This window comes from Lentinula edodes (genome assembly GCF_021015755.1).
Source record: "Lentinula edodes strain Le(Bin) 0899 ss11 chromosome Unknown C8R40scaffold_15, whole genome shotgun sequence".
NCBI classification, from domain to species: domain Eukaryota; kingdom Fungi; phylum Basidiomycota; class Agaricomycetes; order Agaricales; family Omphalotaceae; genus Lentinula; species Lentinula edodes.
The window spans coordinates 460,771-482,458 of record NW_025764321.1 but is presented as its reverse complement, the minus strand read 5'-3'; the positions used below and the strand labels follow the sequence as shown (position 1 = coordinate 482,458).

Genomic DNA, 21,688 nt, shown 5'->3' with positions numbered 1-21,688 from the left:
GGAAATTTCATCGAATGCGCGCAGCGCTTCTGCATACTATCTTATACGTATACTTTTGTATGGATTGTCGAAAACGCAAGATAGTACAGTAAACTACCTTAGTCTACTCCTGGCCTATCGAAATATCCCAGATTTTTTGTAGAAGGTCTGATGCCGGGTCTGACTGTCCTTCGAATCTTGCGAACGATACCGCCGTGAATGTAGCCGCGTAATTCCGCAAATACGGAGAATACTGGAACAGGTGGAATTTGGTCGATAACTCTATGATTAGGAAACAAAAACTTACCGCTCTGCAGAAATGCCGATACCAGCCCCATGTCTCCCAAGCAATCCATTCGTCTTTGCCCCAATTTGCGCGATTGTGCCAGGAGTTTTCAGTGAGGATTTCGCGGGCTTTCGGATTAGGATGTGAACTTGAGATTGAAGGCGCAAGGCATGAAACGAAACCCTCGAGTGTTCGAGAAAGAGCAGCTTTTTGTTCTCTGGTGAGGCTGGAAAAAGCCTTTACAGCGACGGCAAGAGCGGGATCTTCTGGTACGGGCTCATCTGACAAGAAGAAACATGTTTCAATTTCGGGGAAAGGGCTACAGGACTTCCTTCGCCCAAAAAAATCATCCTTACCTGATTTTGCCTCCCCGTCAACATCCATGTTTCCGCCGTTCGCTTTTGCTCTAGCCCTGTTTTCATCGTCCTCTTTCCTCAGAAGTGCAAGTCTCCTCCTCGCAATATTTACTCGTCCAATTGCTTTATCCAGCGCCCCCTTCAATAAATTCCACTCAAATGCGCTCAAATTTAACGGGGCCTTCAGATCTGCCTCGAATTCGTCTACTTCGCTGACATGCAGGAATGTCCACGAAACGACATCCGTAGGGTCGACGATCTGATATTGCATCAGCTTGTCGAAGACAATGGCCACCATCTGTGGATTGTATTTCCAGAACGACGCTGCTGCGCTTAGGATGTCGGCTTTAGCCTCGGGATTTCCAGCGCCTGCGCTGGCAGTTACCCCGCCGCTAGCGAGGGTTCGAAGCAGGGGAAGATACCTTTCAATGGCGTTCAGTAGATGGGAGAAGGAACGTGAGCCAATGTGGAGAAGTGATTGAGTGCTGATAATCCGGACAAGGGAGTTTACATTTTCGGTTTCTGATATTTCTGACTCAAGGGTATTTCGTAAGGTGTCGAGGTGAGTTATCACATCTTCCGCTTTTGCACGTCCACGGAAGAGATTGAGAATGGACTGTGCAGCATCATGATGTGGTTTCGCTGAATGTAAATTAGAGACAGTCCCTGGAATATAGAAAATGAACGTGGCATACAAGAATCATCGTATAGAAAATCAGGGCCGGGAGCTTGTTTTGGCAGTACGTGCGCCTCGGGTGCATGCATTGCCTCGGGGAGACTTTTGACGACACGATCGTAGTACGATAATCGAATTTCATATTCTGCAGCTGTGCGCATGAACGCGCGCTTGGGGTGTTGAACGGCCAACTCAAGATCTGGAATCCTTGATACGACCGATTAAGCAGTTTGATCTCATCCAAATTGACGTACGTACCACTCCTTCCATACCCATTGGAAGTTGAAATTGCTCATGTGAATTGCAAACCACTCCGAAAAACGTCTTGCAATTTCTACGTCAAGCCCGTCTGTAAGGCTGCTGTAGAGTTTTCGTATAGATTTTCCGACTGCGGGCCCAACAGTTGACGGGGATAGCTTGCATACTTCTGTAATCAAGCTATCATAGTAAATTTGGGCCTGTGAGGACTGAGGTAGGACAAGAGAGGCGCCAAGCATGGTCTACCATGAAACATGTTACGAAACGATTCAAAGAGAGAATGACCAATCAAATATACCTCGAGCAAAGTGCTTTCTAATTGCCAATCATAAGTTACGAGGGGCTCCACCTCAAGAGGAGGTGCTCCAGGTTTAGGTTTGAAGGTCCCTGATACAACCCACTTTGGATATTCGAGTAGAAGTCTAGCAGCTTCTTTACGATTCACCTCGAAGATATCAATTATAGCAAGAAGGTCGGTGCGAACAGCGTAACCGGCTGGCGTGTTCGGGTCAGGAGTGACCTAGGGGGAAGGTTTAGATATGCGTAGCAGAAGCAATTGTCAAAAAAATGAAGTAGCCACATACGTCGTCACCAAAGAGCCTCAAAAAATATTCTGGCCATTCTTCCCTCTTGATCTCGGACTCCTCTGCTTCAGTGGATAAGCCATCCAGTTCTATCACTTCGGGAGGGACCAGAACCGAGGGTAGGACGAATGCACTGAACGTCGATGTATCTAGGGGAGGATATTCAGAGTATGGTCTAGGGTATGGTCCTACAAAGTCTGAGCTTTCAAGTGCTTTCAACACGACGAGGGCAGTATCCAAAAGCTAAAATTGATCTTATCATTCCCGCAAAAATAGCAGTTAGAACTCGAGCACACCTCATCAGCATTTTCCACCGTCACAGCGGAGGAATGTAATCGTACTATAGGTTGTACGATCCATTTCCCAGAAGTGGTAGTTTCTGTATACATTTGGATGGATGATATTATTTCACGCGAGAAAGTGGGTGTAGCTAAGGTCAAGACGGCGCCGGCCTATTGGTTATGAATATCGCAATAGCAGTAGTAGCAAAAAGGGCATGAGCGTACGATCATTAGACCTTCCGCGGCACACAATGCAGCGCGTTTAGCGCGCCCGTGCGAAACACCGAATTCGTCCAGAACCGCGGTAAAAGATTGCAACAGAGCAGCAAAAGACTCGGTTGAGATAAGCTGAGCGGAAGTCAAGTGAGCAAAAAAATGGATCTGCGATATTTGAAATAAGATTTTGAACATGGGCAACAAGAACATATTGCAACGTACGCAAAGTCGAGTTTCTCTCCACATTAATTTGTCCACATATGCCTGAAAGCCTTTCCAGAATTCCTCCAAGATTTGTTTTCCCAATGAAATCTCATCTGCACCTATAGAATCTCCACCCTGGGACGGATTGTTATGCAGCAGTCTGAGCAGGGCGGCATAAAATGGAATTTTGTAAGGTTGTTCGGTTACGCTGTGAAAGCTTCAGAAAAAAAATGAATATCGAGGATTCGATATGCAACGTACCCTATATGAAAAGACTCGGAGAGATTACAGATATCCGGGGGTGCCAGTTCGCGAATACTTGTTTCCACAGCGGATATTTCTTGCAGTGGATCCTTATATATTTTATGAATCTTATGTTGTCCCTTGGGTTGTTTCCAACTCACCACTTCTCCCAACCTGATAATAGTATTTTTCATTCTTTCTTGAGGAGACTCGACAACATCCCGGCGACGTTCATCCTCATCATCTGGCCAACGAGTTGGGATCATTTTTCACTGTTGTAGAAGTTCGAGCCGAGTTCTCTCCGTACCTCGGTAATGCCTTCTGCCTCCTCGATAGTGTCTGTTGTAGCTCATAGAAACTTGTACAAACTGTGATCATGAACGTTTAAACGGAACCCAAAATCAGTCATATGATCGTCACGTAAGCAGGGAAAATTGGCAATTAATTGAAGTGCGTCATTTCTGCTATCGACCCAGATACAAGTGACTGTCGGTGTATCAACATTTCAACCGTTACAACGACTCAAAAGACTCTTTGAAATCATTCAACAAAATATTTGGATCCCCCCAATCTTCATTTACAATTTATACTTATCCCAGGCTTTGCCTAGGCGTTCATGCAACATAACATGTTCAAAACAGCCGCCACCAAGATTGCTCATAATTCGACCATCCCTTCGCTAGGCGGAAACAAGGATCTCAGGCCTTTACAGGGCCTAATTACGGCTGAAAAATCAGTGCTCATCTCGTGAGTATTGAGTTTCTAAGAGTAAACTCACGAGTAACTCGTTCTAAGGCTTCAAAGGCTGAGTGTGGATTTTGGTAAAGCCGCTGAGGCGTTGCGTGTCTGGGGCTCTGGTGAAGGCGAAGATTTACTCGTCAGTCCATCTCCTTAATTTCATGTAACTCTCGGCTGAAGTTCAATGTAGGATACCCTATCCGCATCCACCAACATTCTCACTCAATTTGCTGCCGCTCTTTCCAATTATGCATCGCATGAACATGCTATCCGAGATCACATGAAAGGAATTCGTTCTCGAGAAGAAGCTTTGGATGAATTGAAACGACGTCGAAAGGCACTCATCAGCAAAGCTGATACTGCGGAGAAGAAACTTTCCAAAATGTCACCGGAGCATAAAAACCTCGGTGTGCAAACGGATACATTGAACCGTTTGCGGGATGAGATTCGCTCGATGGACTCTGAAATCATGTCAGATGAAGCTTCGTTAGGCGACTACAAGCGTTCCAGAACCAAGGCTTGGATGGGCCTCAAGTTTGGTGGACTGTTGGAGTGTTGTGAGAAGGGGACTATTATTGGCGAATTTGGTCGTCTCGTCATCAATGTCAGTGAAACTTCACGGAACCAGTCTCTATGTCTAAGTTTTTCTTAGGAAATCCCGGAAGAAACAACGCAGCCGGGAATGGCTCGCCCAATGTACATGAATCATCAAAAAGTGAACTCGCTCATCAGCGATGCTACTCGCTGTGTTGACGAAGTTGCCTTTTCCACCGCTCCTGCTCCTGGCACTGCGCCTCCCGTACATCAAGGTATGGCCGATTATCTTGCACCACCACAGGGATTGGGTACAGGTCAATTTCTTGATACATCGGATATAACAGGCAACATGGGCTCCAGCATTCCTCCCTCCCCGACCTCTCTTAATGCCTACCCAGAAGCATCTCGCAGTGCGGATGATTTTGGTGTAGCTTCTAGAAACTCTCCCATTGCGAGCAGGTTTTCTACATTCCCAACTACGAGTGGTAACGGCGGTGCTGGGTTCTCGCTACGCGACGGCTCATCATATCATGCTGAAGATGATTCTTTTTCATCTTCCATTGCAGCCGCTTTGGACGCGCGAAAATCAACCGAAGAGCCCGCACCGTCGTACGAGACACACCAAGTGCATCTGACGCGGCCACCTGCTGGTGCTGCACCTCCTCTTATGATGCCAAGTCCTTGGGAATTGCAAGAAAGTGCCTCACAAAATACCAATCAAAGGGCAGTCAGCGCATACGGCGACGACGTTGGTCTGGCATACATGACTAATCCCGAAGAGGAACCACATCCTGATCATGGACTTGACCATCAACGTAACACAAGCAAAGAAGTTCACTTTGGTCAAGTTCAAGATATTGCCATAGAGTTGGACAACCGACATGAGCAAGGAAATATCGAGAACTATCAAGCTGACGGGATTGCCCCTCCTGGCGAAGCTCGTTCCTCGCCTAAGCGTGTACCCCCTCCTTCGATGAGCCCAGAAGAAGAAGAGCGTGCGTTAAATGCAGATGCTGCCAGAAAACTCAGTCGAGAAATGGACTCTTTCAGTTTTGACCCTTCTTCCTCAGCTCTCTCTGCTATTCCTCCCCCGATAGTCCAACCTTCACAGGAACGAGGGGTAGAACGGCCTTCTTCCCTTACACCTGAATTCGAGACTAACAATCGATCGACATCTCCTTTGATTCCACCTGTAGCTCCATTCGCTCAGCAGCGTGGCGTTTCTCCTAGTCCTATTGACATTAATTCGCATCATGATGATATTGAAAAAACTTCTTCCCCCATTCATAATTCCCCACCCAGGCTGACGATATCCGACCGTACAGCATCATCAATATCGAATGGATCCAGTTATAGGACACCTCCTGAGTACCCTCGTTCAATTGGCACCTCGCCTTTCGGTCAACGCTCTAACTCATCTTTCTCCGGTAGTATGCCATCCTCTCCTGCTATTGGTGCTCCGCGAACCATATCCGCTGCAGCATTTCGACGGCCTGCTGGTGCTCCTGGTCGTACAACAAGTGCCGATCTTGGCTCGGGATCTGGGTTGAGTGGTAGCCATCTAGCTGATGTCAGTCCTCTGCAACCAAAAAAGCGAGGCCTTCCTAATGCTCCAAGCTCCTCTTTGTCCCATTCTAATCCTTCTCTCCGACCATATGAGGCACATAACCTCAATGCAGGCAACCGTGTCTCGCAGGCAGGTTCAGATGATTATGATTATATCAGTGCATACACAGATGCACCCCAGGACACGGGAAGCCCCCAGAGAAATGATTATGGGAGTCTCGGTCAGGTCAGAGTGACGAATGACTTGAATCCGTCATCTCCTGGAACGCCTGTGGAGGGGCAACATCCGAATCGTCCAGGATATGGAGAGGGAAGATTTGCAACGAACTTGGAGGGTGAATTGAGGTAGTTGATGAGTCAGGGATGAATCGGGAACGAATAAGGAGGAAGGAGAACGGTTACGATTGTCTTGTTTATCTACGAATCAAATCAATTCTGTAATTTCTTAGGTGATCACACGAGCGCTTGAAGTTACTCACGCATGTCCTTCCGTCTTGTAAAAAATCGTACCTTCATCTATGCCTCTTCCCGTTTCTATGCTACCGAAATTAGCAATGCGTCACTCAAGCCCTCTCCGTACGGGCAACCGCTCTTTCAGTCACATTCTCATCTTAGTGCGTTTTGTATAGTGTCGATCCAGTCCCCTCAGTGACGCAAAACGCCTTTCTCAGTCAAGCCTGAGGAGCTAACTCCGGGTATACACGCGCAAGAATATGAGGATAGACGAAGGAGCCTCATGAATCGCCTCCCCGATAATAGCCTTGTGGTCTCTCTAGCTGGCACCATCAAATACATGAGCGGAAGTGCGTTGTGTTTTGCCTGGATTTTAGTGACAGCAAGCTGAACTCTTTTTTTTACCAGAAATCTTGTGAGTCCGTCTTCATAACTTCGGAATTGGAAACCAACGATCATCCATCTGTCAAGCTACAAGTTCCGCCAAGCCTCTGACTTTTGGTATCTCACCGGATTTGAGGAACCTGATTCTGCAGTGGTACTAGGTGTGTAAACGGGATGCTTATTTGAGCCACTTGTTCAAAAAGCAAACTAGAAAAGAATCATTCAGCTCGGGGCTACCGGATGACCTTATTTTCTTCCGGTAGTGATTCAAACAAAGAGCAGTGGGATGGTGCCAACACTACATTCGCTGATGCTCGCAGAGTTTTTCAAGTCGATGATGCTCGACATATTGACGATTTTCCATCACATCTTCGCTCTGTCGTTCACCAATATTCCAACGTTTATGTCGACCTTCCCTCTTCTCGAACGCGACGTACATCGAAAGCGACCACGAAGTCCCTTCTGAAGTACCTGAGCGGTCGTTCAGAAGCCGATCTTGTTGTCGAGTCGCTAGGAAAATCACGTCCGAAACCCTTAGCTCCTGAAGTTGGACGTCTTCGCGCAATCAAAAGTGCTTCAGAGCAAAAGCTCATGAGGATGGCTGCGGATATCAGCGGGAGGGCGCACGCCAAGGCAGGTAACTTCCTTGTTTAGAAGATATGGACCTCATATGGAGTGTGTAGACGATGCGCTTCACACGACCTGGATTATCGGAAGCTGCTCTTGCTGCACACTTTGATTATCTTTGCTCCCTTTCAGGAGCACAACGTCTTGCTTATGTTCCTGTTGTGGCTTCTGGGTATGCATCTTTCTGTGAACACGTCTACAGCTAATAGAAATATATCTAGACCTAACGCTCTTATAATACACTACACACACAATAATCAACTCATATCTCAGGAAGAATTAATTCTTGTTGACGCTGGTTGTGAATACAAGTAAGTCAAATTTGATTATAGCATTGAGAAGTATAACTAAATATGTCTTGTTTCCTTTTCTATAACATCTTTCATCATGTAGTGGTTACGCATCAGATATTAGTACAAAATTCCTTTTCAGCTACGAAATTTCGTTCTCACTGATTTACTTATGTAGCTCGGACCTACCCGGCGAATGGAACTTTCACCCCACCCCAACGTGACTTATACTCCGCAGTTCTCTCCGCCCAGAAGGCACTGGTAGCTCTTTGTCATGAAGGCTCAAACCTGACTTTGCACGAACTCCATCGAAAGTCTTGCGAGTTACTCCGCCAAGAATTACTTCAACTAGGATTTCATTTGCATCCGGGAGACCTCGAACGCCTGTACCCTCATTTTATCAGTCATCCTATTGGGATAGGTATGGATTTCCTCGAGTTACTCGTTGTACCAAACCGCTTATATATCCCTTGCCAGACCTGCATGAGTCCGATAACTTTTCGCGGAGCGGAAGGTACTTACATCTGTGTGTCATTGGACATTGCTAATTATTCGCCATCCCATAAGTCTGAAGGCTGGTATGGTGGTCACAGTTGAACCAGGAATCTATGTCCCTCCTTCCCCTGCTTTTCCGAAGCATTACCATAATCTCGGCATACGTATTGAAGTACGATTCACAGCTCATTTTAGCGTGAGTCCTGCTGATGCCAATTTTGCAGGATGAGGTTCTGGTTGGAAAAGAACATCCTGTGGTACTATCAGCAAGCGCTCCTAAGGAGGTAAGCAACAAGCACGAGTGCTTAAACTCTTACTCAATATGCCATGCCATCAGATTGTGGACGTGGAGGGTGCTTGTCAGGGATCGCTGGGTCTGGAGTCTTTCTGACAGAGGATCGGATAGGATAAGTTGTACATATACAAGGTCGATATGATGCACAATAACCACAGTAACATCGTAACGGGTTGAAATCATTATCATGAATGGGGCCTGTGTCTGCGAGCGGCTAAGTACAAGCCATAAGTACATCAACTGGAGACTGGCAGTAACTGAGTCAGAGTAAGAATAAGCAGTAAACGGAAAAGAGTTTTTTGTTCCCACGGAGCCTTCAGTTCGACAGTACTAGACTACTAGTCAACTGGTCGTCGAGGGTTCGTACCATCGGTATGTATAACCAAACTCTTTCCTTCCCCTTTGGTGTTCTATCTAAATGGTTCTAGATATGGCTACTTTTCTGGCTTTTCGCGCAGCAGCCAAAAGGATCTGCTTCAGCCCCTCTCATCGAATTCTCAGCTATCCACCTACATGTCGCCTGCATGCTTCAGTAATCATTTACTCTAGATACAATAAACTCAAGAACGAAAAGATACCATTTGCTGAAGTGCATCTTGTGGAAGACAGCGGACAGCTCGTAAAGATTGCCTTGCGGGATCTTCTAGCGAAAGTTGACAAGGAAGTATCCTACGTCGAGCTGCAGGCGGCCGAACCGCTTGCTGTGGTGAAGATAATCGACAAGAAGGAAGCAGCAGCCCGTCGAAAACAGGCGAAAGAGCAGCAAAAAATGAACGCGAAAAAGAATGTAAAGAAGGAGTTTCAGTTTACGTGGGGCATGGCTATAGGCGATCTGGAGCACAAACTTGACAGGGCGAAGGCTGAGTTGAAGAGGGGATCCAGAGTAGATTTGGTCTTCGCGCCAAAATCCGGACAAAAGTCACCACCAATGGCACAGATGCGCGAAAGAATGCAGCTTATTGCGGATAAAGTGGCGGACGTAGGCGTAGAGTGGAAAAGCAGAGAGTTGAGCAGAGGCATCGGTGCACTCTTTGTGCAGAGTTTAGGTTTACAATGTGAAGAGGAAGGGAGCGCAGAATGATTAATAGTCATCGTTAATATTACATTGCTACTTTTGGTTCAATTGCCACGCTTTTCAATTACAGGGGGATTATCTATTTTCTATGAAAGCAAACTCCTCTTTATGCCTCCTAGATATTCCTTTCCTCCTACGCAAGACGTTGGGAATACGACCCAACGGGAGTCCCTTCTGCTTTTCAACACGTAGTGCAAACGGAGTTTGGGCCATTTGGGCAACAGGGAAAGCCCAAGGACCTCTATACCGCGATACTACAGGTCTCCGCCTACGTTGACGCAATAATTGGTTATTAATATCCTGGCCGATCAACATATATTGCACTCCAACGGGAAGTTCGAAACCAGCTTTAACCATATCCTCCGCCACAAGAAGAATAAGGTCTGTATTTTGCTGACTCTGGGATTGACCATACTGTCTGTACAGCCAATTCGCGAACCGTATGTGCTGCTTCCAGTGTGATGGGGTTGTGCGCGCGCGACGAGGACGCTTTCGCGCATCCCTCGATACGATGCGTAACATGGCGTTGAAGAACCTCTCATCAGGCTCTGGGAGTTGAAGATCCCCCCAAGAGTGAACTTCTTTGTCGTTGTTGCTAACTTTGAACGCCTGTAAGGCCTTATATACCGAACGTGCTCCACGTAGCATACTTTGGTAAACAGACACGCCTGACTTGTGCCCAGCAACAGAGCGATCGAGAGGCTGTCTGGATCTGGCATTTTGTTGCTGGATGTAATGCGCCCAGCCAACGACATAGCGATTCGAACGGGGCTGCCAGGCGGTGGCAGTCGAGGGGAGCGGCGACCGGTAAGGGTGTTTACGGGACTCGTTACCGTAACAAACAAGCATGAGCGTGTAAGCGTGGACAGGCAGACACCATGGTTCACGCCCGTGATTGAATTCTGGTAGCCAGCTCGCCCGCTCGGCTTCTTTGGCCAGATACCAGACGCGCTCAGCAAGACCAGTCCGACCATCTTTCACGACGGCGTTAAGAATAGCAACAAAAAAGTATGGTCCATAAGCGACGACGCGACGAAGACAATCCATACGAGATTGCTGTCGGAGATGTTTGATTTGTTCAGGTCCTAAGTCTCCCCAGGAAGGATGATCGACGATGGCGAGTTCGGGTAAAAGACCGAACAGAATGTTAGGCACAACATCTGCACGACCCACGGAAACAAGGTAGGTTATGTAGGCAGTGAGAGTATGAGTGTCAGCGCCGAGTTTCTTCGTTGTTGGGGGACACGGTAAAGAAAGCTCGTGGGACTCTGAGCCTAATCGTCTGAGGGCTGACGAGAAACGGTCGTTCGAAGAACCTCGAGTGAGATCGAAATTCGCAGGCGACGCAGCCGGAGAAAGGTCGATAGTGCCAAGCCCGTGTTCGTTCATGTCTTTCAACATGCGGAGAACTGTGTCTACCATTATTGGAGAGCGGAGCAAACGACCGGCAGATAGGATAATATTATAGGTTACTGTGTTCGGGATAGGACGACGGTATCCACTGTGCTTCCAGAATGGATCTTGCATGTACTGCAAGATATTATTGGCATAACTCGGAGAAAGACGGTGGCGAAGAGCGTAATGTAGAAGGGAGTTGCAGGCGGGTAAATCAAGCGGCCGAGAGTTGTCCAGAACCGGTTTCCAGCGAGTCAAGAGTTTATTTGGCTTCGTTTTCTCGATCCGCATTCGAGGTGGATAGCGGACAATGCGCTCTAAGACATGATGAAAATAATCATAGGCCTTTACCTGCACAGGATGACCGTCTATCTTCGTTACCCAGACCAGATCATCTCCTTTGGGACAGTTATAGAGCAAGCGTATCAAGGACGAGAGATGGGAATAAGGAATTTGACGGATGTCGAACAAGTACGCAAGATTCGCTAGCGCTTGCAGGGCTGCTTGGAAAGATATCTGATATGCATCATCTTCAACTGGATCCCTGGACAAAACACCCGCAATTGATTCTACCAGGTCTTTCAAAATATCAAATGGAGGTGAGGGCGATGACCTGCGTAGGAAGCGGTAATGTACCAATGATTCCTGCTCAAGCTTGGCATCCTCCTTTATATCAGGGGAAGCAAGTTGACGCCCGATAGCATCTCGGACAGCACAATCCTTCAGGATTATGGTGATGAGAAGTGAAGCGGCTATAAGCTCTCCGTGGAATAAGAAGGAACCGATGAGTGTCCGATACATACGCTCTGTTCGCTGCTGCTGCTTCATATTACGTGCAGACATGAACAGATGCAAGGCGGCACGGCTACCCCTTCCTCCAGTGAAAGTTGGGTTCAGGGATAGTATAGTGCTTTTCGGAAGAAGAGTTTTCAGGAAATTGAATAGCTCGTTCCCAGTTGAACGCGGGATGTTTCCATCAGAGGTTACCAAGGCCTCGAGAACGGCTTCGAACGTTTTGGGATTCAACGGTACACCGTTGTCCATCAATATCTTCGCAGCTACTTGGGCTCTGCGAGGCAAACCGAGGCGAAGCAGGCCGTGTACTAGAGCATGGCCAGCGAGCCTTGAAGACACTGGTCGATAGAACTCTATTCCACTCGCGCGGTAGCGTTTGGAAGGTGCATTGTGGAGAAGAGGTTTATTGGAGAGGCGAGCAGATTCCACAATGATATAGGCGGTATGTAGATCCTGCGTCTGTAGAGCAAGACGAACTGATTGCCACACTGCACGGGAGAGCTGGGAAGGTGTTAAGTCGTGTTCGTTTGTGTTGGTCCCAGAGAGCAGATGGTCGGAGGTGTCGAAAGGGTCGGAAAAAGTGTTTCGTTGAATGGATGTCGAAACAGATCTATGGAGTACGAATGCAGAAGTTTTTTGACGGATATTTACTCGAAGACAGTGGGTCGGAGTATTTCGAAAGACCACGGAGGGCTGTACAATATTCTGCAAGGGCCTTGTAGAGTAATGCGTGATACAGCTAGCCTTCGGGAACCAATTGCATCGCATGTAGGTCTCATAACTGGATGGAAGATTGGTAAAGAGCAGTTTCTCCAAGTCCGACACATACCAGATTTTGCCGACCTGCGCCTTCTACAAACATACACGCTGTTGCCGGTGAAGTTGAAATTTGAAGCTGGAAGATCATGCACGTGCCACTACGTCCAGAGTCCAGACTGTGTCACTCCGGTAAAATTCAGAACTTTCAAGAATCAAGTTGAGGCTCGATTTCAGTAAGCTACATGATATCTGGCTACATGAGGTTCTACAAAGACCGTATTGGAGCTGCTGTTCCCTTTTCTGATGCTGTTCGTAAGCTAGAGAAAGATCCAGTTAGTAGTCGTCTTGTTACAAAAGTGGTAACCAATGCCTATAATCATCTCCATTCTGCGTAATGTATCGCACCCAAGGCAAAGCCTGATATCCAGATTTTTCAACAATTTTGAGATATCGTACCTTATGTAAAAAGCTAGTCAGAGCAAGAAAATGAAAATGAAATATAGCCAATCAACCTGAATGCCTGAGACGGTGAAATATGGTATCTCGAATCTAACAGTGATAGGCGCGCGAGGAGGCGGATCGTTCTCGTTTTTGACACTGGGAAGGCCAAAATGTGCTCTCATGAGAAACTCTTTTCCACCGGCCAGTTGCTTGATCTTCCAAACGAATGCTGACTTGTCTGGTGCATATTGTACAGATCCCGTTGATGCCTGCGTGGGACATGAATCAAATTTGCAGATAGTTACGGAATGAGAGGCGAACCCTGAACTTCGGAGAGTCCGCGTCATCGGGAACGGGAACATATATCTCAACATTGTTTGCAGTCGACCGTCGTTTGAATTGAGCCACAACTTTGACCATGTATTCAACCTGGAGAAAGGTAGGAAGAAGGTAAACCACGGAAAACAATAGTGACATACTCTTGAGCCTCGATGGCTTTCAATGGCAGCTTCAACCCAGATTAGAGGCTTTACAGGAGTAGATATACGATAGCTCATGAGCTCAAATTCTCCGTCAGGTGGAATGAAGGAAATTGTGCGGTCGTTCTCGAACCGGGCCAAACGAACACACTGGTGGAATTTGACGTCTTCCATTTCGATGGATTTTCCTCGTGCAGCTTTACGAATGAATGTTGGAATTCAGTAGGCAGACGTAGGAGGATAGCTCGAGACGCACTTTTGCCCGTACTCTCGAACATGACCTTGTCATTGAGTCCTAGTCTAAGCTCTGGCATTCCAGAAAGATAACACTTCATTTTAACAGCACCGAGGATTTCTGAACGTATGACGGTTCCAGCAGTATTAACCTTCATAAAGCCATAATTATACGACGTTTCAGAAGTGAAATCTACATTGTGACTCACCAATAAGTTTACACTTTCGACAACATCTAAGAAAACCTCATTCTTCCTGTATTTGATGCCTTCTGATCGCCAGGAAACGGCATTGGTAACAGCAATCGGAGGGCGGACTTGGATTTCGAGTTTGTGGGACTCCTGTGTGATATATTCTCGGAGGATTTTGCTCTCAGTGGTTTGCGGGTAGCCAAAGTCCATCATCTCATCCATGAGTTCGTAGATTATCACGAAATTATCCCGAATAGACTCCTCTTCGAGTTCTTTGAAGTACTCAACCTAGAAGCGTTTAAAAAGCGTAAAATTGTCAACGAATTTGTGCGTACTAAGACTTGGCTGAGTCGATGCAGAAAGATAATTATCTCGGCGGCATTCGAGTTTCTCCTGGATAACGCGAGAACTAGACATATTTCAGGTCAGCGCCCCAACTTGAAATAGATGCTGAAGACACACGCACGATACAAGTTTGAATGTCTAATATGCATGTAATTGACACCCTCCCTGGAGAAACACGGTGTAACCTGCTGGCCCTCCTCCTCGATTTCGAGTATAATGGGTAGAAAACGTTCAACGTATGAAGGAGGCACGTCATCTCGATAGGATCGTTGAATGAGCGGTTTGCCTTTGAGGTCGAGGATGGCGATTAAGGATGCCATGTAGATGATCGGAGTGGGAGGAAAGGTGTTAGGCGCTAATGTTCACAGATTAGGCGCTGTATAATATTCACATGCTACTACTATATATACACCCTGCTTCCATGCACTTGTTGTTTCTCTGAACTTCGAGCTACGCTCGATGCAATGGTCAAGAATTGGGATACATATACTAGACAAGGGCTTGATTTAGTTTCATCAGCTGCATCTATCGGCTTCTCCGTGGCAAAAACAGGTACAAAGATTGGCGTAAGTAATAACCATATTCTGGTCCTTGGATTAGAGAAGGCTAATTAGTGCGCATACAGTTTGCTCTCACTCGAGGTATCGCGTCTACGACTGTTGGCGTCTCTGCAACTATTGTAGATGCTGCTCTCTTTGGAGGCGTCACCGTAACACGACCTGTCGTAGGAGGCGCAGTTTCTGCCGCTATCGGACTAGTTGAACAATTGACTCTTGTGCCTATTCATCTCGGCGAATACCTCACTTCTACTTCAGTCATAGCTGCTCATAGCTCTATAAATCTGCTCTCCGTCATCTTTCCTGGCAGCCATGAAGCCTCGTTTTCCCTCGCGTCGTTCATTACACTTGTTAAACGTGAATGGGCCCAACCTATCGACGGCGAGAATTTGCCAGAAAAGCAATTCGGTGTAACTTCTATAGCTCGTGCGGTCTCGGCGTGGGCTGCTCTTCAGGGTGTCACGCAAGAGTGGCAGGAGCGTCGTTGGTTCAAATATCTGAAAGAGATTGACGTCAAGAACACCCCCAAGCATTTCGATTCACTGCGAAACAGAAAGTGAGTCGTTTTTAGCATTTCATTGATGCGCATGCATGATATAGATCAATGCAATGTAGGGGCTCTCGGGTACGCGTTACCTCCGACGTGATATTTCCAGGTAATCTGGGTCAACTTGTCGCTGCTGATATTGGCGAAGCTCCCAAACGCGCGCAAAGCATATTCATCAGCAATCGAGTCATTTCCCCTCCTCCAAATACTCAAGTCAAGGGAGTTCCCCATTCCTCGAGGCGGCTTTCCAATACCGAATTGAAGGTCGAACTCCGTCGACTTTCTAAGATGGTACTAGCGGGATATGGCGGTGCTAGTCTACTTTTCTTTGGAATACCTCTGTCTTCATCTATCGGTGCTAATGTTTCATCGAGCTCTCCTCAGGCGAAAGCAGAAGAAGCACAACTTGCAAATGCGGTCAATGCTTCGGAAGCTGAGGCTGAAGGTGATGGATTGCGGCCCGAAATCATGCATGAAGAGCAATACTCATGGTGGGATGTCTTGCTGGGAAGACACGATCATGATATTTTGGCCAAATCTGCAAACGACCCCAATGAAACGATTCAAACAGAAATTAAAATCGGACGAGAGCATCTTATGCCTAGGTTTTGGGTTCTCACAGATCATTCTCGTGCTCAAGTGGTGCTCATTCTTCGAGGTAGGTCGTTCAATGGCATTGGAGGTCCTTAACGAACGCTATAACAGGAACAATGTCGTTGAATGAAATTGCTGTTGATTTGTCGTGTGAACCAGAGGAATTTGAACCCGCCTCGACCGCCAACAGCGAAGGACTCATCCCGGGCCAATATAATTTCCCCAGACGGGCTTCCGCACCTTCTATTGATTCATCGATCACTCCAAAACGATATCTCGTTCATAGCGGCATGTTGCGCATGGCACGGGCAATGGGCGATGTTGGAAAGCCTGTACACCTTGCGGTCCATGAAGCATTGCAAAGGAATCCGGATTACGGTGTGTAGATCTTCGTAATCCTTGCATATTTTAACTAAACTCTGAACACTGTTATTATAGGATTGGTTATGTGCGGACATAGTTTGGGGGCAGGAGTAGCCGCGCTGCTCGGACTAGTAGGTGGAGCTTTCATCCTACCCAATGTATCACGAGCTGATCTAGAACGGAAAATGGAAGATGTGGGCAGATCCAAAAACTTGTCTCACAGTTCATTCGAGCGGGCTTCCCATAGACCGGCAAGTTTCCGTATACTGCTTTGCTCCACCGTAAGTATAAAGTTCTGCACCTCGGATCTTCACAATGCTCATTCCTCGCCATATCAGCGCGCTCACCGATGCATCTCTCAGCAAATTGGCGGACGACCTTATCGTCTCTTTTGTATATTCACATGATGTTGTGTCTCGATTAAGCTTGGGCTCTGTGAGAGACTTGAAGAATGCGGCCAGCTGGCTGTGCGAGGCAAACGAAAGTCATCGCCGGGATGCAGGCTATAGCGAGGTGACAGCTCGTGCCAGTAACTGGAAAGCTGGCAAAGGCTCCGCAGATGATCCTCATTGGGTGCTCATCCTGTCTACTTCTTCTTGCCGAAGCTAACCCCGAAACCTTTCAGTTTATCGCGGTTCGTAAGACGCTTGAAGCAAATATGAGAATGTCCCATACATTCCCGCCAGGTCGCATACTATGGGCTTTGCGTGAGAGCGACTTGCATCCTTCTCACCGGTTGGACACCTCAAAAGTACTTGACAAGTTAAAACTATTCGAGGTTCTTGATGTAGCCGAAGTGTTTTCTCAGATTGTATTCGCTAAGGACATGCTAGGGTGAGTTCCCAGACCAGTCTTCACAATCCGTGTAGCTTGCTCAGAGCAAATTCAAATAATTTTTATTCAGAGCACATTTGCCACACAAGTATGATAGTGTATTGCATGATCTACTTTGATTGCATGTTGTATGTGCTACGTCTCCTATCCGTCTTCCTTTGGCATGGTAATTGCTCTGTCGTGAAGAAGAGATGCAAGGTACATCGCCGAAGGGGTAGTTGTACAATCCCAGCGGTCTTTTCATTAGTTGTTCATGGGTTCATCCTTACACTTGTGACCAGGTTTGAATGTATAGCTGTGGATTGAAATCAAGACGAACTTCGCAGTTCCAACATAGTCTGACATTCTTGGTTCCCTTGGCATGGCTATTTTCTGGTGACTACAATGAAGAAACTGCCTGAGGTCCGAGATGCCATTCCAGTACATTCTACTTGATAGAATATTTTAAATTTTGTCTCGGCGCATTTCGACATTCAGAGGATGAAAGATAGCTTGATTTTGAAAGAAGTGGGAAGAAGATGAAGCAGCAATCCGTTGATAATCGGATTTCTGACAATCTGTGTAAGTTTTAAGCCGGTTTTTAGTGATCTATCCTGAGTAAAGGAAAAAACCGGATAAACAGGAACCAATGTCTTCTCGATTAGAACGTCCTGTAGAAGCCTTTAGACTCCGGCTAGGCCCTCACGCATGTGCCAGATTCTAGAGCGAAGTTCGAGCATGTTGGTACAGTACGTGGAGGAGGAGCATTTATAGCACACTTTCAGGGACAGTTTCGGTATTATCGTGCCGAGGGGCCGATCCCGAAAGCAGAAATATGACGTCATACTCGGTTTTCACTTTTCCCTATATATGCGCGATCGAGGCCGGAAAGAATAAATTTCAAGATTCAATTTTTTCACCACATCTAACTAAACGATGGGTGCTCTATTCCATGTGTACGTCTTGTGCTCATATTCTCCTGGCTACCAATTCTCATTAAATTTCTTCTCCAATAGCGAGGGTGTTCCAATAGGGATCACTTCTGTTGCTCTTGCCCTCATCGCATCCATGGGCGGGTTCATATTCGGCTATGATACTGGCCAAATATCAGACATTCTACTCATGCCTGACTTCCTTCTACGTTTTGCCGACTGTTCTTCTGGTGCTACCCTTGCAACCGCTACTGATACCTGCTCGTTCACCGATGTCCGGTCTGGGTTAATAGTCGCTTTATTATCTATTGGCACCCTCGCCGGTGCACTCATGGGTGCTCCAATCGCTGACTTCCTTGGCCGTCGGTACGCCATGGTTGTAGAATGTGGCGTTTTCATTATCGGAGTCATTGTTCAAATCACTACGACTCAAACTTGGCAGCAATTTGCCGTGGGCAGAATGATTTCAGGTCTTGGAGTCGGTGCGCTTAGTGCTGCAGTCCCCATGTACCAAGCAGAGACCGCTCCGGCACAGATTCGAGGTTCCCTTACTGCCACATATCAATTGTTCATTACATTCGGGATACTTATTGCTTGTAAGTATCGAACATCAACATTCACTATAAATGTCACTTAAGCCTTTCCCCTAGATTGTATATCTATCGGTACACGAGGCTACGATGGTCCATCATCGTGGCAAACCGTTGTTGGAATCGGTATAGCTTGGCCTATCATCCTGTCCGTTGGCATTCTGCTCATGCCTGAATCTCCACGTTGGTTGGTCTTCCATGGTACGTGTCTTATAGGATTTAATTGTTTTACTATGATCTCAAAACTTAGGCTGTAGACAAACCTGAACTTGCCCTACAATCCCTTGGTCGGGTACACGGCATGACGCGTGAAGAAGCTCAAAAACATCCCCTCCCTAATAAACACCTTGCCGAAATTCAGAGCAATGTCGATTTCGAGCGTCAGTCCATAGGTCGGAGCGGCTGGATTGACTGCTTCCGGCCTCAGAAGAAGGTTTTATACCGAACACTTCTGGGCATGTCGTTACAGTCTCTCCAGCAGCTCACTGGGGCCAATTATTTCTTCTATTATGGCGCGACAGTTTTTCAGTCAGTTGGAATTTCAGACAGTTTCATCACTCAGATCATCCTTGGTGCAGTTAACTTTGGATGCACTTTCGGTGGTATTTTGATCATGGAGAAAGTCAGTCCTGTAAGCTCTACATTGCAAGAATTTATATCTGAAGGTCGTTCTTATAGTTCGGTCGACGGGGGCCATTAATAATCGGTGGTATTTGGCAAAGCCTATGGCTCTTCGTGTTCGCTGCTGCTGGTACTGCCAAGGTGCCACAAGACAATCCTGGAATTGGAAAGCTGATGATTGTTTCCGCTTGCCTTTTCATTCTCGGATATGCTATGACTTGGGCTCCGTGAGTATTCAAGAAGTATTCCTATTTGTGATACTGACATTTCTTGTTTCAGCGGTATCTGGATTCTCATCGGAGAAACTTTTCCCACTCGCACGAGAGCTAAACAAGCTTCACTCGCCACCGCTTCTAATTGGATCTGGAACTTCCTCCTTGCATTTTTCACGCCTTTTATCATAAACGCCATAGATTTCCGATACGGATTCGTTTTCGCCTCTTGCAATCTTCTTGGCGCCGCAGTGGTGTATCTTTTCCTGTACGAGTCGTCGGATCTCTCGCTAGAGGCCGTAGACATGATGTACAATGATCCCGCATGTAAGCCTTGGACATCAGGAAGATGGGCGCCTGCTGGATACTCAAGCCGAAAAGACATCGAAGAACAGGGAAAAGCAGCCCAGGCTCACAAAGATTTCGCACCAGGAGAAGAGAGTAGGGTCGAAAACATCAACGGTGTCAGTGAAAAAACAACGAACAATGGAAAGATTGAGGGTGTTAACGGGGCACCGTATTCGATGGCTCCTCAAGCAGAATGAATGGAAAGCAACTCACATTCACCTTGTATACCTACACTGTACTTCTCTCAAACACAAAGCACTTGTATTCCGCTGTATTATTTTACACACACATAAATAATAATGTATAGTCCTTCTGAGAGATAATGTACATATCAGTTACGACCAATATCCCACGCAGAGGCAAAGTAATTGGTTCGCATCGTACCACTTCGATGATGTATACAACCCTTTCTTTTCTCTACCATGTCATGGCCTATCGTCGTAATTACCGGTGCGAATAGGTGACATCCCTTTGTGCATCTTACTAGTTGTCTTCACATCTCACCTCACTCTACCAGCGGCGTTGGCTTCGGTATTTGCCAACGGTTACTCTGTCAATTAGCAGAAAAAATACCTTCTGACACTCTTATCAAACCGCGAGAACTGTCTGGGAATTCTGAGAAAGATGTCCGCGAAGCAGACCGATTCGTACTTCCCTGCGAAGGCATAACATTGATCATGGCATGTCGAAGTGTTCAGCGAGCGGAGGTCGCGCGTCAAAAGTTGCTTCAAATACTCGACGAACGCGTTGAAGCGCTCAGGAATACCCCTAGTTACGACGGTCATGCGGAATATTTCCGCAAGAATGTTCAAATAAAAATACATTCTGTGGATCTCTCTTCACTTGAGACCATTCCAAAATTTGTCCAGGAGTTAGAGATTAGGTGCGTACAGGACGACATTTACTCTTTCCTATCTAACCTTCTGTGTACTGGCTAGCTATCCTTATGTGTCTCATTTGATATGCAACGCCGGAATTGCCCCGTTCATTTCGATAAACTGGCCGTCGTGCATTCATCAACTTTTGACAGACCCATTGGGAGCAGTTACTACGCCGACATATTATTTACAGACATGGGGCGAAGTGAGTCAGGATGGATACGGTTTTACGTGGCAATGTAATGTCTTCGGTCACTATACCCTTGTACGTCGTATGCGTTTCATTGTCTCGGTCACACTGACACGCATAGGAAGTACAAAGATTTATACCATTTGCTTTCCTCTTCGAAGTACCGTTATGATTCACGCGTCATTTGGACCTCTTCTTTGGAATCGAAGAAAACTTATCGTGCGGAAGACTGGCAACTCAAAGAAACACACGATCCGTATGGCTCGTCGAAGTACCAAGTCGAGCTGATTTCTGCGGAACTGGATAGACGCGTATCGGATGAACCCAATGCATCGAAACGCGTGAGGCATTTTACTGCTCATCCAGGTGTCACCCATACAAATATCGATCTCAATCTCATCAATCCTTTGCTTCACTATCTTAAACATTTCATATTCTATCTCGTATGTTCTTGTTGCATTTTCGATGGAATGATATATACCTGATCCCTCACCTTGTAGGCACGTTGGATTGGATCTCCTAACCATCCCATAGCGCTCGACAAAGGCGCTGTATCAGTTGTCTGGCTCTCTATAATCTCTTTATCCACTTTGACTGTATTCAGCGCATCGAAAAAAGGTTCCAAGGGCGACCCTTTGTCGAACAAATCTGGTTCGCGCTCAGGTGTTCGCCCTAGACTGAAATTTGCTGCACAGACGGATTTTTGGGGTCATTCGTGTGTTGGGGTGACAAAAATTGAGGGCGGAGAGAAATATAGTGAAGAAGGCAAGGAACTAGTTGATAACTGCGAAAATTTGTATCAAGATATCAAGGTAGCTCGTAAATGATCTGACCGGAACTTCCGGGCAAAATCACATGGTT

At 46.6% G+C, this 21,688-nt stretch overlaps 9 protein-coding genes across 9 annotated transcripts; 6 read left to right on the top strand and 3 right to left on the bottom strand.

Annotated features, from left to right (window-relative positions):
* Positions 1-103: 103 nt before the first annotated feature.
* Positions 104-3,349, bottom strand: C8R40DRAFT_1044181 (MIF4G like-domain-containing protein; the record flags this gene model as incomplete). Its single annotated transcript, XM_046224217.1, has 12 exons — positions 104-232; positions 287-546; positions 622-1,263; positions 1,317-1,504; positions 1,556-1,797; positions 1,854-2,075; positions 2,140-2,382; positions 2,436-2,591; positions 2,646-2,801; positions 2,859-3,048; positions 3,102-3,193; positions 3,245-3,349. 12 exons carry the CDS (start codon positions 3,347-3,349, stop codon positions 104-106), a joined length of 2,625 nt encoding a protein of 874 aa, XP_046087009.1.
* Positions 3,350-3,535: 186 nt separating this feature from the next.
* Positions 3,536-6,389, top strand: C8R40DRAFT_1250410 (uncharacterized protein). Its single transcript, XM_046233687.1, has 4 exons — positions 3,536-3,830; positions 3,879-3,960; positions 4,012-4,425; positions 4,474-6,389. Exons 1-4 carry the CDS (start codon positions 3,700-3,702, stop codon positions 6,271-6,273), a joined length of 2,427 nt encoding a protein of 808 aa, XP_046087008.1. The 5' UTR covers positions 3,536-3,699; the 3' UTR covers positions 6,274-6,389.
* Positions 6,390-8,531, top strand: C8R40DRAFT_1101770 (peptidase M24). The gene is made up of 12 exons (XM_046227968.1): positions 6,390-6,538; positions 6,596-6,727; positions 6,786-6,792; positions 6,849-6,922; positions 6,973-7,394; positions 7,445-7,560; positions 7,610-7,699; positions 7,782-7,801; positions 7,857-8,099; positions 8,156-8,192; positions 8,246-8,457; positions 8,511-8,531. The coding sequence occupies exons 1-11, from the start codon at positions 6,406-6,408 to the stop codon at positions 8,400-8,402; spliced, it is 1,431 nt and encodes a 476-aa protein (XP_046087007.1). The 5' UTR covers positions 6,390-6,405; the 3' UTR covers positions 8,403-8,457; positions 8,511-8,531.
* Positions 8,532-8,766: 235 nt separating this feature from the next.
* Positions 8,767-9,584, top strand: C8R40DRAFT_168040 (uncharacterized protein). The gene is made up of 2 exons (XM_046234232.1): positions 8,767-8,840; positions 8,897-9,584. The coding sequence occupies exon 2, from the start codon at positions 8,899-8,901 to the stop codon at positions 9,547-9,549; it is 651 nt and encodes a 216-aa protein (XP_046087006.1). The 5' UTR covers positions 8,767-8,840; positions 8,897-8,898; the 3' UTR covers positions 9,550-9,584.
* Positions 9,574-12,585, bottom strand: C8R40DRAFT_1101763 (uncharacterized protein). Its single transcript, XM_046227967.1, has one exon. The coding sequence runs from the start codon at positions 12,499-12,501 to the stop codon at positions 9,619-9,621; it is 2,883 nt and encodes a 960-aa protein (XP_046087005.1). The 5' UTR covers positions 12,502-12,585; the 3' UTR covers positions 9,574-9,618.
* A 57-nt stretch (positions 12,586-12,642) lies between these two features.
* On the bottom strand, positions 12,643-14,558 carry C8R40DRAFT_168330 (clathrin adaptor mu subunit). Its single transcript, XM_046234233.1, has 9 exons — positions 14,304-14,558; positions 14,173-14,246; positions 13,856-14,125; positions 13,669-13,798; positions 13,413-13,609; positions 13,255-13,362; positions 13,005-13,202; positions 12,857-12,948; positions 12,643-12,809 (listed from the first exon to the last, which is right to left on the bottom strand). The coding sequence occupies exons 1-9, from the start codon at positions 14,500-14,502 to the stop codon at positions 12,758-12,760; spliced, it is 1,320 nt and encodes a 439-aa protein (XP_046087004.1). The 5' UTR covers positions 14,503-14,558; the 3' UTR covers positions 12,643-12,757.
* An 88-nt stretch (positions 14,559-14,646) lies between these two features.
* On the top strand, positions 14,647-17,196 carry C8R40DRAFT_1187331 (uncharacterized protein; the record flags this gene model as incomplete). The annotated part of the gene is made up of 9 exons (XM_046233015.1): positions 14,647-14,748; positions 14,808-15,295; positions 15,355-15,944; positions 15,992-16,258; positions 16,319-16,374; positions 16,436-16,524; positions 16,582-16,816; positions 16,869-17,077; positions 17,148-17,196. The coding sequence occupies 9 exons, from the start codon at positions 14,647-14,649 to the stop codon at positions 17,194-17,196; spliced, it is 2,085 nt and encodes a 694-aa protein (XP_046087003.1).
* A 719-nt stretch (positions 17,197-17,915) lies between these two features.
* Positions 17,916-20,096, top strand: C8R40DRAFT_1101750 (general substrate transporter). Its single transcript, XM_046227966.1, has 6 exons — positions 17,916-18,012; positions 18,073-18,584; positions 18,639-18,779; positions 18,836-19,200; positions 19,257-19,426; positions 19,479-20,096. The coding sequence occupies exons 1-6, from the start codon at positions 17,993-17,995 to the stop codon at positions 19,954-19,956; spliced, it is 1,686 nt and encodes a 561-aa protein (XP_046087002.1). The 5' UTR covers positions 17,916-17,992; the 3' UTR covers positions 19,957-20,096.
* Positions 20,097-20,181: 85 nt separating this feature from the next.
* Positions 20,182-21,654, top strand: C8R40DRAFT_1043894 (uncharacterized protein; the record flags this gene model as incomplete). Its single annotated transcript, XM_046224196.1, has 5 exons — positions 20,182-20,219; positions 20,277-20,642; positions 20,698-20,902; positions 20,953-21,270; positions 21,328-21,654. The coding sequence occupies 5 exons, from the start codon at positions 20,182-20,184 to the stop codon at positions 21,652-21,654; spliced, it is 1,254 nt and encodes a 417-aa protein (XP_046087001.1).
* Between the last annotated feature and the right edge of the window lie 34 nt (positions 21,655-21,688).